Source organism: Pan troglodytes, chromosome 3 (assembly GCF_028858775.2).
Source record: "Pan troglodytes isolate AG18354 chromosome 3, NHGRI_mPanTro3-v2.0_pri, whole genome shotgun sequence".
Lineage (NCBI taxonomy): Eukaryota > Metazoa > Chordata > Mammalia > Primates > Hominidae > Pan > Pan troglodytes.
The window spans coordinates 186,890,744-186,904,931 of NC_072401.2; the positions used below are offsets into that span (position 1 = coordinate 186,890,744).

Sequence of the window (14,188 nt, forward strand, 5' to 3'; positions counted from 1 at the left end):
TAACCACTGTTCTACTTTTTGTCCCTATGAATTTGACTACTCTAAGTATCTTACCTAAGTGGAATCATATAGTATTTGTCTTTTTGTGTTTGGCTTATTTTACTTAATGTCCTCAGGTTTCATCCATATTGTAGCATGTGACAGGATTTCCTTCCGTTTTCAGGCTGAATGATATTCCATTGCGTGTGTGTGTGTGTGTGTGTGTGTGTGTGTGTGCGTGCCACATTTTGTTTATCCATTCACTCATCAGTGGACACTTGCGTTGCTTTCCACCTTTTGGCTATTGTAATTGATGCTGCTATGAACATGAGTGTCTCTTTAGTTTTTGAAGACTTAGAAATTTCTCTGTACTTAGACGTGACCTTTATTTTAGACCAGTTTGTTTCAGAAGTACTTGTGGGGAAAAAAAAAGACAGGATAAGGGTTGAGGCTTACTTGGCAAAAACATTATCCTGAAGCTAATTTCTATTCAGTGATTTCTTCTGAAAGGAAAATGTTTTCCAAAGCCTTTGGGTAAGCGTTTCAGTTTATTATACTTTGCTTTTTTTTTTCTTTTTTTTAACCACATTCTTAATGTTCACAATTTTTTTTTTACCTGTCCTTTGCTTTAAAGTGGTTTTCAGGGAAAAGCTGCTGAAGTTCAGCATTATATAAACAAAAGGAGAGCTAGTAGCTGCTAGAAAGTTAGTTATTGGGAGTAAAATTCATGCATTTGGCAGTAGTTCTTCAACAGCAACAACAACAACAAACAAAACTAGAATCACCTTCCAAGAAAAATTTGACCAGTTAATTTTATGGAGAATTAGAATCTAGAAATGTATATTGAGAAGACTAAGAGGTTTCATCAGCATGTAGAAAATCTTTAGTGGTTATAATTTGCATCTCTGGAGTGGTTTGATTTACATTTCTAAACCCGGCACCAATATATTTAATTGGAATTCAGAATGTTATTAACTAGCTATAATAGATTTAATATTAATCAAATTGAGGGTCTCTGTACATTTGCAAAACATTAAACAATATACTTGTTAAGGCTGTAGTAATTTGAGTTCAGTTATACTAAATGCTTATGAAATACTTACCTAAAAATCTCCTCCTTGGAAGCTAATTTAAACTAGAGAACATTATGGTACCATTTTATCTTTATATATCTATTTTATTGCTTTTAGAGTATGTAATTTAAAAACATTTAAAGAGTTAAGTACCACATAAGGCATGTGTGTGTGTCTGCATGTATACATGTTCTACATGTTTGTGTGTAGATATTTTTGTCACTAAATTTGTGCTTGTGTTGTAGCTCAGTATAAGTTAGGATTTAAGTCTTTACAGATTGAATTACAAAGAAGAAAGAAGTAATAGTCAAAAATGCAGAGCAAAATAATATACTCCAGCTTTCTGTGGAACAATATGAAATACTAGAGCTACAAATGCTGGAAGTTAAATGGCACACTTGAGGAAAGTGATCAAAGCATATGACTGCTCTGTTTTGTTAGCCAGTTTAAAATGTAAAACTATATTTTAGGGGTTCAGATCTAATATGAATGAACTCTTCTTTTTGAGAAGGCAGAACAGTTACCCTTCTGTACCAGATAGCTTCAGAAGTTTCTCCAAAAGCTACATTTACCAGAAGACTGACAGAAGATAGGAAAAAGAAGACTTCTAAAAATCTTTTTGACTTACTATTAAATCTCAGTAGATCTATTGCCTAATTTTCACTAGCCTGCCCTAAACCATCTCTAATGAGGACCAGATAATTTAATTGTATAATTATTGAGTACATGCTATTTGTTCAGTGGTGTGTTCAATGTTAAATTGAAAGTTCTTGAATTGAAAATATAATTCTTTTTCAAGACCTTGGGGATGCTGACCTCAGACTGTCTTATAAAAGACCCTGTCTGCCACACAGAAAACTCCGAAAAACAACAAAACCCCAGACGTTGCACACAAAAGAACCCACTGTCTGAATATCTTAGAATTAAATACCGTTACCCTCATTTTTTGCAATTAATGTTACATGTACATTTCAGACTTTTTCTTTTCTTTTCTTTTCTTTCTTTTTTTTTTTTTTTTTTTTGAGACCAAGTCTTACTCTGTTGCCGAGGCTGGAGTGCAGTGGCATGATCTCAGCTCACTGTAACCTCCGCCTCCCGGGTTCAAGTGATTCTCGTGCCTCAGTCTCCCGAGTTGCTTGGGACTACAGGCATGAGCTACCATGCCCGGCTAATTTTTGTATTTTTAGTAGAGATGGGGTTTCACCATGTTGACCAGGCTTTTCTTGAATTCCTGAGCTCAGGTGATCCACCGGCCTTGGCCTCCCAAAGTGCTGGGATTACAGGTGTGAGCCACCATGCCCAGCCTACATATACATTTCAAAGTGAGCACATTTCAGCTAGTTTTAATTGGCTCTTAATGCTTTTCTGAATTTCAGTGGTAAATATGCCTATAAGTAATTGTTATACACAGGGTCATAACTTGAAAACAATCATGACAGCAGAAGATACTGCAAGGTCATTGTCAAAGTATAACAGAAATTTTATGGAGAACAGAACTTTTATATAGAACTTTTAACAGCTTTGGAACAGGTCCTAGATAAGGCAAACTTTATGTGGTAGTCTTTTTTCCAAGGCCCGCCGTATGGCTGTTCCAGATGTCTGGCTGCCTGGAAATTAGATGGTGGCACAGAGGAAGCAAGGCTCACATGACTTTTCCCACCCTTTAGAAAGCTCAACTCATCGAATTCTAGTTCATGCTTTTCTCCCAGTGACATGCAATATGTATACTTTTTTTTTGTTGGATAAATAAATAGCTCTATCAATCACATAAACTAATAACCCCAAATCTTTCCAGAAGATAACTTTGCATTGCATTTTAAAACTTTACAAACCATAAAAGACCATCTAAATGAACAATAGAATTGTTGCTGTTGTTGTTTATCATTGTCATTAGACAAGTTTCTGGTTGAATGAGGACTGTCTCTTTGTTCTAAGAGACCCAGGCGTGGACTTTCATGATCATGGGGCTCTACCTCATGGGCAGGACATGTATCTCTGAATTGCATTTCTAAATTGCTCAGGGGAAAAGGCAAGGGTGGAAAAAATGGCCCTCTTGAAGCTCTCTTTCTTATACTGTTTACTTAGCTCATTCCTTGTTCTGAAAATTTGTGGGTAGCGATTACCTAACATCCTGTTGTCTAGACTAACGCGGGAGCCTTTTAACTTGTGTCCTCATCTATAGTTTTTCTCTACTTTGTTACCCTAAATCCTGTTTTCAGGTTAACCTAACTAAAACTAAAGTTCCAATCATGTTACTTCATTCTCTCTCATCTCCAGTGGCCTCCTTTTTACCTACTCATTTCTTTGAGAGCAGTTCTAAAACTAGATATACTTGAATGATAATAGCACCTGAATTTGTGGTGGTTGTTATCATGCCTTTAGAAGAAAGATTTTTTTGCCTGGTAGTGAGGATAAGTGTTCTTTCATTTCTCATTGTGATTAATTGTATTGTTTCTGTATATTTCTTTTTTTTTCTTTAGTTGGCGTCTTGATCTTGAATGTTTATTTCTTAATAAAAGCCATGAAATAATTTTATGGTTACGAATTTCTCTGTCTCCTTAAGTTGACCCGTAGGGTATGTTTTAAAGTATTTTGTTGATATGTGTACTTGTGTAAATTAGTTTATATGGTTATATAATGTATATTTAGAATCATGGCTTTGTTTTCTTATTTTTTTTTTTTGAGACAGAGCCTTGCTCTGTCGCCCAGGCTGGAGTGCAGTGGCACAATCTCGGCTCACTGCAACCTACGCCTCCTGGGTTCAAGTGATTCTCCTGTCTCAGCCTCTGGAGTACCTGGGATTACAGGCACCTGCCACCATGCACGGCTAATTTTTGTATTTTTAGTAAAGACAGGGTTTCACCACGTTGGCCAGGCTGGTCTGGAACTCCTGACCTCAGGTGATCTGCCTGCCTCAGCCTCCCAAAGTGCTGGGATTACAGACGTAAGCCACCACACCCAGCCCGTACTTTTTATATTTAAGTTATGTATAGTTTTTTGATACTTAGCTTGAAGAGAGGTGTCATTGCTGGGATTACAAGTGTGAGCCACCGCACCTGGCCTCACTCGTTGGTTCTGCTTGTGTCTTGTACAGCAGTTTTACAAAGTACAGCCTTTTACATATATTTTTTCATGTAAATGTGTTTTAAACAAACTGGATATCTAGTGGACGAGGATGCTATTTTAGGTTTTGCCTATCTTTTACTCATGCAGCTTATCTTGTTCACCTATGTGCAGGACTACAGTGTGCTGAGTAGAAAGAGTGATTGGCAGGTAGGAGTCTTGACTTTGCTACCTCTTTGAGCAAGTTACTTCACTTCTTTGAGCCTCAATTTCCTGAAGGGACGAAACTCACTTACTATGTAGGAACTGTGGTCTATTTGTTTGTTGCCAATAAATGAGATTATAGGATCAACCCATTCCTGTTTTTGCAGTTTCATCTGGGTCAGAAACCATTTCCGCTGTTTTTCCTTAATGGAATAGTACCATTAGGGATGAGATGTAGCTACTTTTTGCAAAATCTAGAAAACATAACAACCATAGGTTCAAATTAATATCTGAAAATGAGCAGAACATGACTGAGAGTTTCATATGCCTTGTTTTCTGGTTTTGCTTTTGTTTTACCTTCCTTTTTGTGTCCAGTGCTTAGTGATACGGATATTGATTCCACCTTACATACTAGAAGCCCTCTATAAATTTTATTTGCTGAGTAGTAAAAGATTGAGATAGATCTTTTTTCTGTCTTTGGCAATTAATTGTTCTCAGCTGGAAGGCACAGTTATCTTATCCCTACAACTGAGGCTGCTGGAATCACTCTAAAAATTTATCTAAACCTTTGTGTCATTGTTTGTGAACAAAAATCTTAATGCTATTGCATGTTTTTGAGTTATGAAATTTAAAATGCTGTTTTATAAATTGCTATAAAGCTGAATTGCAAAAATACTGGAAATGTGAAAAAACATTGAATATACTTCCATGGTTGATATTTCAACCATGAAAAAAGCCATCATAGAATATTAATACCAAAATTGTGCTTCCTTTGACCTGTGGGCACTTGCAAATATGTGATTCCATTGCCATTCAGTTTTCTAAGAAAAATGACTCTCCCTCTCCCCACCCTCCAATCCCTCCCCCAAGAGAGCTCACCTAAATTTCTTTTTTTTTTTTTTTTTTTGAGTCAGGGTTTTGCTTGCTCACCCAGGCTGGAATGCAGTGGCGCTGTCTTGACTCACTGCAACCTCCACCTCCCAGGCTCAAATGATCCTCCCGCCTCAGCCCCAAGTAGCTGGGAATATAGGCGTCCACCACCACACCCGGCTAATTTTTGTATTTTTTGTAGAGATGGGGTTTTGCCATGCTGCCCAGGCTGGTCTGAAGCTCCTGGGCTCAAGTGTTCTCCCACCTTGGCCTCCCAAAGTTCTGGGATTACAGGAATGAGCCACTGTGCCCAGCCAATTTATTATTCTGAAGCTTCTAATTTGGTGTGTAGTGGCCAAGATGTATAAAATGAACCCCAAATTCTAGGCTAAAAAATTATTTGACACGTATAGGTTAGTTGTTCGTAGGGAATTGTGAAGTAGATCTGGTTCACGTAGGATTCCCAGGGATAAAGTAGTGTGCAGACAAGCAAAGAAAAGCAGGAGGATAAATTATTTATCTGAAATGACATCTGCAATTAAGCCAAATCTAACAGTGTTTGAAAAGTGAAAAAAAAAAAAAAACCTCTGAGAAACAAGAAGTGATAAAAAAATAACCTTGGTACCCTCGAGTTGGAGCAGGATTGTGTAGCTAAATGTTTTTCTCCCTTGGGGCCCTGTGGGGAGTCACCACCAAGCCCACTAATATTTTATTTTTCAAAAGACCTAGCTTCTTGCAAACATCACACTGGCTTCACCTTCTTTCTAAATAGGCTTTAGAAACTGTGCTGTCCAACACGGTAACCACTAGACAGTGGCTATAGAGCACCCCAAATGTGGCTAGTCCAAATTGAGATTACTGAAAGAATAAAATATAAACCAGATTACAGAGCTTAGTACGAAAAAAAGCAAAGTATTTTATTTCAAAAATGTGAGTTTTAAATATTGATTACATTTTGAAATAATATTTTATATATATTTTGTTAAATGGATATATTATTAAAGTGAATTTTACCTGTTTTTACTTTTTTATTTTTATTGTTTATCTTATTTTTTATGAGCTTTTTGTTGTGGTGTCTTTTTACTTTTTTAATGTGTCTTCTAGAAAACTTAAAACTTACATATGTGGCTCTCATATTCAAATTAGATAGCACTGATCTATGGCTAGGCTTTCCTAATTCCAAGGTGCAGAATTAAGAACATAGGCACTAGAAATCTTCCAAAGAAGGCGACTGGCCACAGGGGCTGAGCCTAGTGTGATATCTAAGACTGATTTATGGGATTCTTCCTAGATTAGTTGAGGTCTTGTTAGGAGACAGAAACCACACTGTAATTGAACAGAGAAAGTTAAATATAAATAATTATTAATGTACAATATGGGATTAAGTACTAAGGAGTAAAGAGAACACTAAAGAATAAGGAAGGGCAGATATAGGGAGCAGCCATTCCCGCTAGGACTGAGGCAGAGAACCTTAGGACAGAAAAAATTTGGCAGAAGTTTCCTTCTTTACCCTTGGGTTGAGATCCAGGCCTTGGAGAAGGCACAACCTTGGCCCAGTTGATGGTGAAGAAGCTTGAGCAGATACCACTGGTGAGGGAGAGCCACCCATAGGATGCCAGCAGAATTCTGTGGGAAGCTGCCCTGTGGATGGCATTGGAACTTGCTGTTGGGGTGAACACCATCGGGTGCCATGCCTGCTGCTAAATGTGGCAGGAACAGTCAGAGAAGAACACACGGGAACTGGGGAGAGCAGCCCCTTCCTCCTCCAGTTGCCCTCCAGCATGTGCTACTGACAGACTTAACGTCATGCCAGCGGGCAAAGAAACTGATGGTGTTTGCAGGGCCCAGCTCCAGTATCATAAAGCAGGGCAAAAAAGCTGAACTCGGAGCAAAGAGGCAATAGATTGATATCAGGTACACTTCATAAGTGTATTGCCACTACATAAGATGCTCTGATTTTTTAATAAATTTAGGTAGTTTGGCACCAAGATAGAATATTTTAAAATAGGGCTCTGTAGGGAAATTTAGGACATGGTCACCATACCTAAACGTTCTAGTTAGATGAGAATCTTTCGTTTTAAAAGACTTAGGAATTCTCATGAGTTCTGTTTTCTCCTCTCTTTAATTTTAAACAGTGAATATTAAATAGTAGGTGGCCAGTTTCCAGTAGAAATGCAGTCTTGGTGTTTGCTTCTTTCATTTGTTTTACTCATTGCTTTGTTTATTCCTGGTAGTGTTCGACTACAGTTATAGAGATTACATTCTGTCCTGGTATGGAAACCTCAGCAGAGATGAGGGACAACTTTACCATCTGCTCTTGGAAGACTTTTGGGAAATTGCCAGACAGCTGCACCACAGACTGAGTCACGTGGATGTGGTTAAAGTTGTCTGCAATGATGTTGTGAGGACTTTACTCACTCATTTCTGTGACCTGAAAGCTGCCAATGCCAGGTAACTGTTATAAGCAACTTACCCCCTTTTTTGCATTAATTTTTTTTAATTGAGTAAAAGGTCAAAGTCAAGATAAAACTCTAGAATATTCTGCCTATTGCTGACACTTGCTTGAAAATGTAGATTTATTAAGGGGGAATAATTATGTTCTGGTAGAGTATTTTTTTTTTTTACTTTATGCTGGAAAACCACTTTATAAATACAATTAATTCTATAAATAAACAGTAAAATGAATTTTACTGAGCCAGCACTGTGATGATCTTATAGTATTATGAGTACTAGAAATAAAAAATTTAAATGTAGTGTTTTCTAATATGAACAGTGTGAATGAGTTTACAGTATTTAGACACGTTTAAATATGGTTCATGTTTCTTTTTGTGAGTCCTATGTTGAGCTCTGTTGTATCACAATATCCTGAAAACTGATTTTCAAAGGTACTCAATATTGGAGCTTCTGGGCTTTAACTAGAGAAATTTCATTATGAAAGTAGCTAGTATTTAGGCTTGTTAGGCCTTTGTATTGTTACATACGTGACAGTTGTACATATTGGAGCTTGTGGGCTTTGACTAGAGAAATTTCATTATGAAAGTAGCTAATATTTAGGCTTGTTAGCCCTTCGTATTGTTATGTACATAACAATTTACATAAAAAGCTGTCTAAGTGAAATGAGTAGCCTTCTGCCCGTGTGGATATGGACACGGTTGGAACAGGAATGGGAACAGTTAATGTGGCCTGTTCTCACTTTCAGGGAAGAGATAAAGTATTTAGATGATGTCCCCCTTCTGCCCTGTGATGCTGTTCGTGTAGGGGACCTTGCTGCTGAATGCGGCTGTGCAGCAGGTCTCCATTCCCAGCTGTATTGCCCCTTCCTGTGACTCTTCTTCCCTCCCTCAGGTTTACGAGGCCAAAATCCACAGAGCCGTGACATGCCCACGGTTTTCCAGCTTGCTGCCCCAGTATTTTGCGAACTTTTTAAAAAACTATGACCCGCTGTGAGAAATTCACTTGATATTATGACCCAGTTTCATAAAACAGTACTTTTGTTACCTCTGATAACTTTGACACTTTTTTTTAACTTTTTTTAAAAAAATAATGTTTAAGACCAACTCAATTTTATTTTCTTACTTAAAAGTCACAAACCATGGTTTGAAAACATTACGGTAAAGCAGTGGTTCTCCGACTTTTTGTTCTCAGGATTTCTCTACATTCTTAAAAGTTTCTGAGAATTTCAAAGAGCTCATTTCTATGGGTTCTATCTAGTGGCGAGCTGGAGCTGGCTTGTACTGGCATGCAGGAGTGAACTGTGCACAGGTCTTCCCAACCATTAGTTCAGTTATACCAGATTGGAGCTTGAAATGGGCCATGGTGAGAGTGTTTACACCATGGAATGGGCAAATGATCGAAATCGGAGCTTTGTTTTCCTCAGGAGAGCCAACATTTGCCAGTTCACTACTCATCGTATCTATTGGTATTTACCATATTTGATATTTAAAAACTAAGAATTTTTAAAAGTGCAAGAGTACACAGGACACTTTTCCTTAGCCACGGGAGTGATGATGCCATTTCACATCATGTAGCTTGAGGAAACTACTATGCTTGGAAGAATGAGACAAATGACCTTTTTATTTTACTATAGTTTTAACATCCCAGATGCCCTACAAGGATCTTGGGGACACCCAGGAGTCTCTGGACCACCCTTTGAAAACTGCTGCCTATAGAGAAAGTAACTTCCAGTAAGCAGGGAGGGGTGTGAATTAATAAGGAAAACGAGAGAAATAGGGCTCCTGAGTTACCTCCTAGAATCTCAAAAACTTCAGCCTCTCCTTTCGAAGTGTTCACCAACCTCTGCAAGCACCTGCTAATTTGCTGTGCTATCCGTTATTTCAAGTGTTCCATAGTTCCACCTGACAAATACTGTGAAAGACTTGTTTGAATTCAGGGAAAGCTCATTTGAAAGTATTTAAATGATGGTCCAGTAAGAGGACAGTATTCTGTCTGTCTGTCTGTCTCTTTCTCTGTCTGTGTGTGTGTGTGTGTGTGTGTGTGTGTGTGTGTATGTGTGTATATATATGTATGTATATATAATTTTTTATTTTTATTTTTATTTTTTCAGACAGCCTCACTCTTTACCCAGGCTGGAGTGCAGTGGTGCGATCTTGGCTCACTGCAACCTCCACTTCTCTGGTTCAAGAATTCTTATGCCTTAGCCCCCTGAGTAGCTGGGATTATAGGCATGTGCCACCACACCCAGCTACATTTTGTATTTTTAGTAGAGATGGGGTTTCACCATGTTGGCCAGGCTGGTCTCGAACTCCTGACCTCAAGTGATCCACCTGCCTCAGCCTGCCAAGGTGCTGGGATTACAGTGAGCCACTGTGCCCGGCTCGAGGACAGTATTTTAAATCAATGTTTATTCCAGTTAGAAAACTGATGGGTTTAGATTTGGGAGAAGAGCAAGTGGTTAGAAAAATTCAGTGGTTTTATGATTATCTAATTTCAACATAAGAATATATTTTTCATCCAGACATTTACTAGCTTTTGAAATTACTGCTTTTGTGGATAATATAAAGATATGGATAAAGCATCAGAATAATAGAAACAGAAAGTGATTTAATATTAGAAGCTCCTTCTCTTTGGGCTTCTAATTTTCTTATGCCAAGGGTAGATTTATTTTACTGGCATCTGGGCTATGCCTAGAAGCTGTAGTTGATGATAAAAAATAAAGAACAAAATAAAGAAAAAAAATTCTGCCACATTTCTCCTGGATTATGGATATTTGAAAAAGTACCAGTAGGTCACTGGCATTTTTCATATAGATGATTGTGTCCTGGAGAACTAATATTGTCTAATATTGTCTGTGTAGCATCTTATACAAACCATACAATGAGACCGGCAGACAGTGAGTCCAGGTTTAATGGCAAATATCTGTATCTGCCTGCCCCAGGTAAACAGTGCTTTGTCCTGGAAATCTCCAGTAGTGTGCAGATCTCTAGTGGCTGCAGAATGACTTTGGTAGCCTGGGTAGCACCCAATTGAACTGGCCACTATCAGACAAAGAATAATAAATTGCCTTAATAAAACAACACGTCCTTTAGTTGACTGTTGGGCAATTGTTTGTGGAGGCAGCTTTCCGGTCAGCCTGTGTTTATTTCTAGGCCATCATTCTATTGCTGCTTTAAGCCAATCCAGATCACATTTAATTCTTGCCTCTGCTTCCTCTTCCTTTGTCCCATCTGTCTCGCTCCAGCATGTTTTGGGAAAATCTAAAAATGATTGCTTTTATACTATTATTTCAATAGCATCTTTAATTTCATAGTTTTCTTTGCTGGTCGAGTACTGGCATACAGTTTGAGGGAAAAAAAGAATGTTTTTATTCGTGTGTTTTCCTTCTTTGTCTCTGAAATGTTCTTTTTCATCTTTGTAATTTCTGATTGTGGTGTAATTTAAAGAGTTGGGACTTGAGATTGAAACAGAACAGGACTTGAGAGAGTTACTTCTACCTTTTATTACCTCTGTGACTTTGACAGTTCACATAATCATTCAGATCTTAATTTTCTCATCTATAGAATACACGTGATGATGTCTACTTTTTGGTGTAGGTGGGAGGATTAAGTCATTGTACATTTGAAACTTTTTAAATAAAAGATTAATGTCCTTTTGCTCACTCAAGGAATGAGAACCCAGAGGTAAGTAGTAGGAATTACAGCAAACAAATGATTGATCCACACGGAACACAGTAAGGATGCTGCAAAGACTGATGCTACAACCCACCAGAAGGCTAGTAGACGTCTCCTGCCACAGAAGCAGCCCCACCCCTCGTGATGCTTTCTTGGCTTTAAAGCAATACTTGATGTCCACTTTCTAGAGGACATCATAGGAATATCCTGCTTGGAGTTAGTGGAAGGATTCCAGGGAGAGATCTGCCATTCCTTCTTCCATAGATCAAGCTTCTTTGGCCAGCCCTCTGGCCTTTGGCTCAGTCAGAAGTATTTTCCCTAACTTAGCTGTAGGAGGGAGAGGAACTTGTGGCAGTCTGAGTACCAGGCTCCTTTATTATCTGCCTTCCACTGTTAACGGAGAAGGGACTGTGTACCGTTTGAGAGAGATTTTGATATTGTTTAAATAAGCTTCTCTTGTAAAAGTGGTTTTTTTTCCAACTTCCTCCGGTGCTTATTAGCTAAATATATATTTAAAAAAAGAATTACCTTTAAAAGTGCTTGACATGATAAAGGAGTAGCATCTTAATCTTACTATATTGAAATATCAACCTAGCTGGCAGCAAAGCTAGAGTTTAAAATAATTGAAGATGCCATTTTAAAAAAGTCAGCGTATCAGTATATGCATAAAGGCTTATTCTAAAAATTTCTTTTCATGTTGCTGGCTTTACACATTAGGATAGAATTCCTTCAGGTTGTACAAGACAGAGGAAACCTTTCTTTTCTAGCGTTATACACTCTAGAAACTAGTCTTCAGTCTCCAGTGCAAAATAAATTTCAGTTAACACCTGAGAGGCATGGGTCATAAAGGTACTAATATGCACTAGTTTCATTTCCTGTGCAGTACCTAGTATGTTTCTCTCCCTCTGTTTCATGTTTTTTCTCAGTGTTAGCTACTAGTTACTGTAAAAATCTCTTATACTTTGCCTCCTCATCTAGAATATATTAGAAAACGCAGCATCCCAGGCTTTCTTGAATCACTATCAAGATACTATGGGAAGGGAAGTATAGAAAGTTCTGTTTTCCAGTCCTCTTCACTCAGATCCTCCAAATTAATGTTCCTGGGATGGAGTCAGTACAGGGAAGTGCACAACCAAGGTTGTCAAGACTGGTTGAAAAATACTTTGGAGCCTCACAGAAGACAATTTGCCATCAAATTAGAGAACGTCGAGTTTATAGACCCTCTAGCTCACTAGAAATACCTGTAGACTTTTTATCCTATTATCTCCCAGTCAGAAAGCAGGCTGGCACCCCTTGTTTATGCTTTGTTAGGTTTTTTTGAAAAATGAAGCTGCAGGTCATATTTAAGAAAACATCTAGAAGACTTAAAAATTACTAAATAAATACTCGTACCTTTTTAGATTGTTGCTGTGATTTTGGAGTTATATAGACCCTTTGATGCTACTGAAGTTCGTTGTTATGATTTCATTTGAAATCCAAAAAAGGCCATGCATTTGCATTTATTTTAGCAAAAGTTTTCCAGATGAGTTGATGGTTGAGGAAATTTGATTATTTAGGAGATGGCAGTTACTATAACCAATGTGTTTCTCATCTGAAATATTTTTTACCTAATAGTACATAATTGAATTGTTTCTAGAAACTTCTTCTTTTTCACTCTCTTTATTTAGACATGAAGAACAGCCAAGACCTTTTGTGTTGCACGCATGCTTGAGGAACTCAGATGATGAAGTAAGATTTCTACAAACGTGTTCTCGGGTTCTGGTGTTTTGTCTCCTCCCCTCAAAGGATGTGCAGTCTCTCAGCTTACGTATAATGCTTGCAGAAATTCTCACAACAAAAGGTAGACTTATACAGTTGATTTCACTAATTCAATAAGTGTGCAAACTAATGTGCTACATGCAGACCTTGTTTACTGTTGAACATACGGGATTTGAAGTATTTTCAAAATCTTGTTTATATGTCTCTAAAACTATTTGGCCATTCAGGATAAACTTAAATTTTTAATATGACATATCGCCAAATGCACAGTCCATTAAGTTGCATGTTTTGACATAGAAAACAAGTTTTTATGCTCTTCACAGGGAAGCATTCATTTGGGATAGCTTTTGAGTTATCTAGGCCAATAATATATACATTAATGAAAGTATGTGTATGTGTGTATAATATCTATATAATATCCATAGTATGTATGTTTATATATTACGTGTGTGTGTGTGGTGTGTGTGTGTGTGTTCAAATTCTTTTTTTTTTTTTTAAAATAGAGATGGGGGTCTTACTATGTTGCCCAGGCAAGTCTTGAACTCCTGGGTTCAAGTGATCCTCCCACTTAGGCCTCCCAAAGTGCTGAGATTACAGGTGTGAGCAACCATGGCTGACCACAGTCAAATTCTGATTAGCATATTTACTTAAAATATCTTTGCTATATGATTTATTGATAATGCGTATACAGTAATGCATTGCTTAACAACAGGGATGTGTCCGAAGAAATGTGTCATTAGACAATGTCATTGTGCAAATATCATAGAGTGTACTTACACACCTACATGGGATAGCCCACTACACATGTAGGCAATATGGTGTAGCCTATTGCTCCTAGACTATAAACCTTATACCATATTACTGTACTAAATACTGTAGGCAATAGTAACACAATGATATTTGTGTATCTAAGTATAGAAAAGGTACAGTAAAAATATGGTATAAAAGATAAACAACAGTACACCTATATAGGACACTTACCATGAATGGAGCTTGCAGGACTGGATGTTGCTCTGAGTGAGTGGGGAGTGACTGTGAAGGCCTAGGACATGACTGTGCACCACTGCAGACTTCATAAACAGTGTACGCTTAGGCTACACTACATTTATTTAA

The 14,188-nt window shown here is 37.7% G+C and overlaps 1 protein-coding gene across 17 annotated transcripts in view; it reads left to right on the forward strand.

Annotated features, from left to right (window-relative positions):
* The window catches only part of SNX25 (sorting nexin 25), a 190,402-nt gene that overhangs the window by 69,631 nt on the left and 106,583 nt on the right, over nt 1–14,188 (forward strand). For all 17 annotated transcript variants that reach the window (XR_010156373.1, XR_010156374.1, XR_010156376.1 and 14 more), the window contains 2 exons: nt 7,424–7,640; nt 12,985–13,157. Coding sequence is in view for 13 of the 17 variants with exons in the window: in XM_054683529.2 (XP_054539504.1) it covers nt 7,424–7,640; nt 12,985–13,157 (390 nt within the window). In the remaining 4 variants the exon portion in view is untranslated. The remainder of the gene's footprint in view (nt 1–7,423; nt 7,641–12,984; nt 13,158–14,188) is intronic.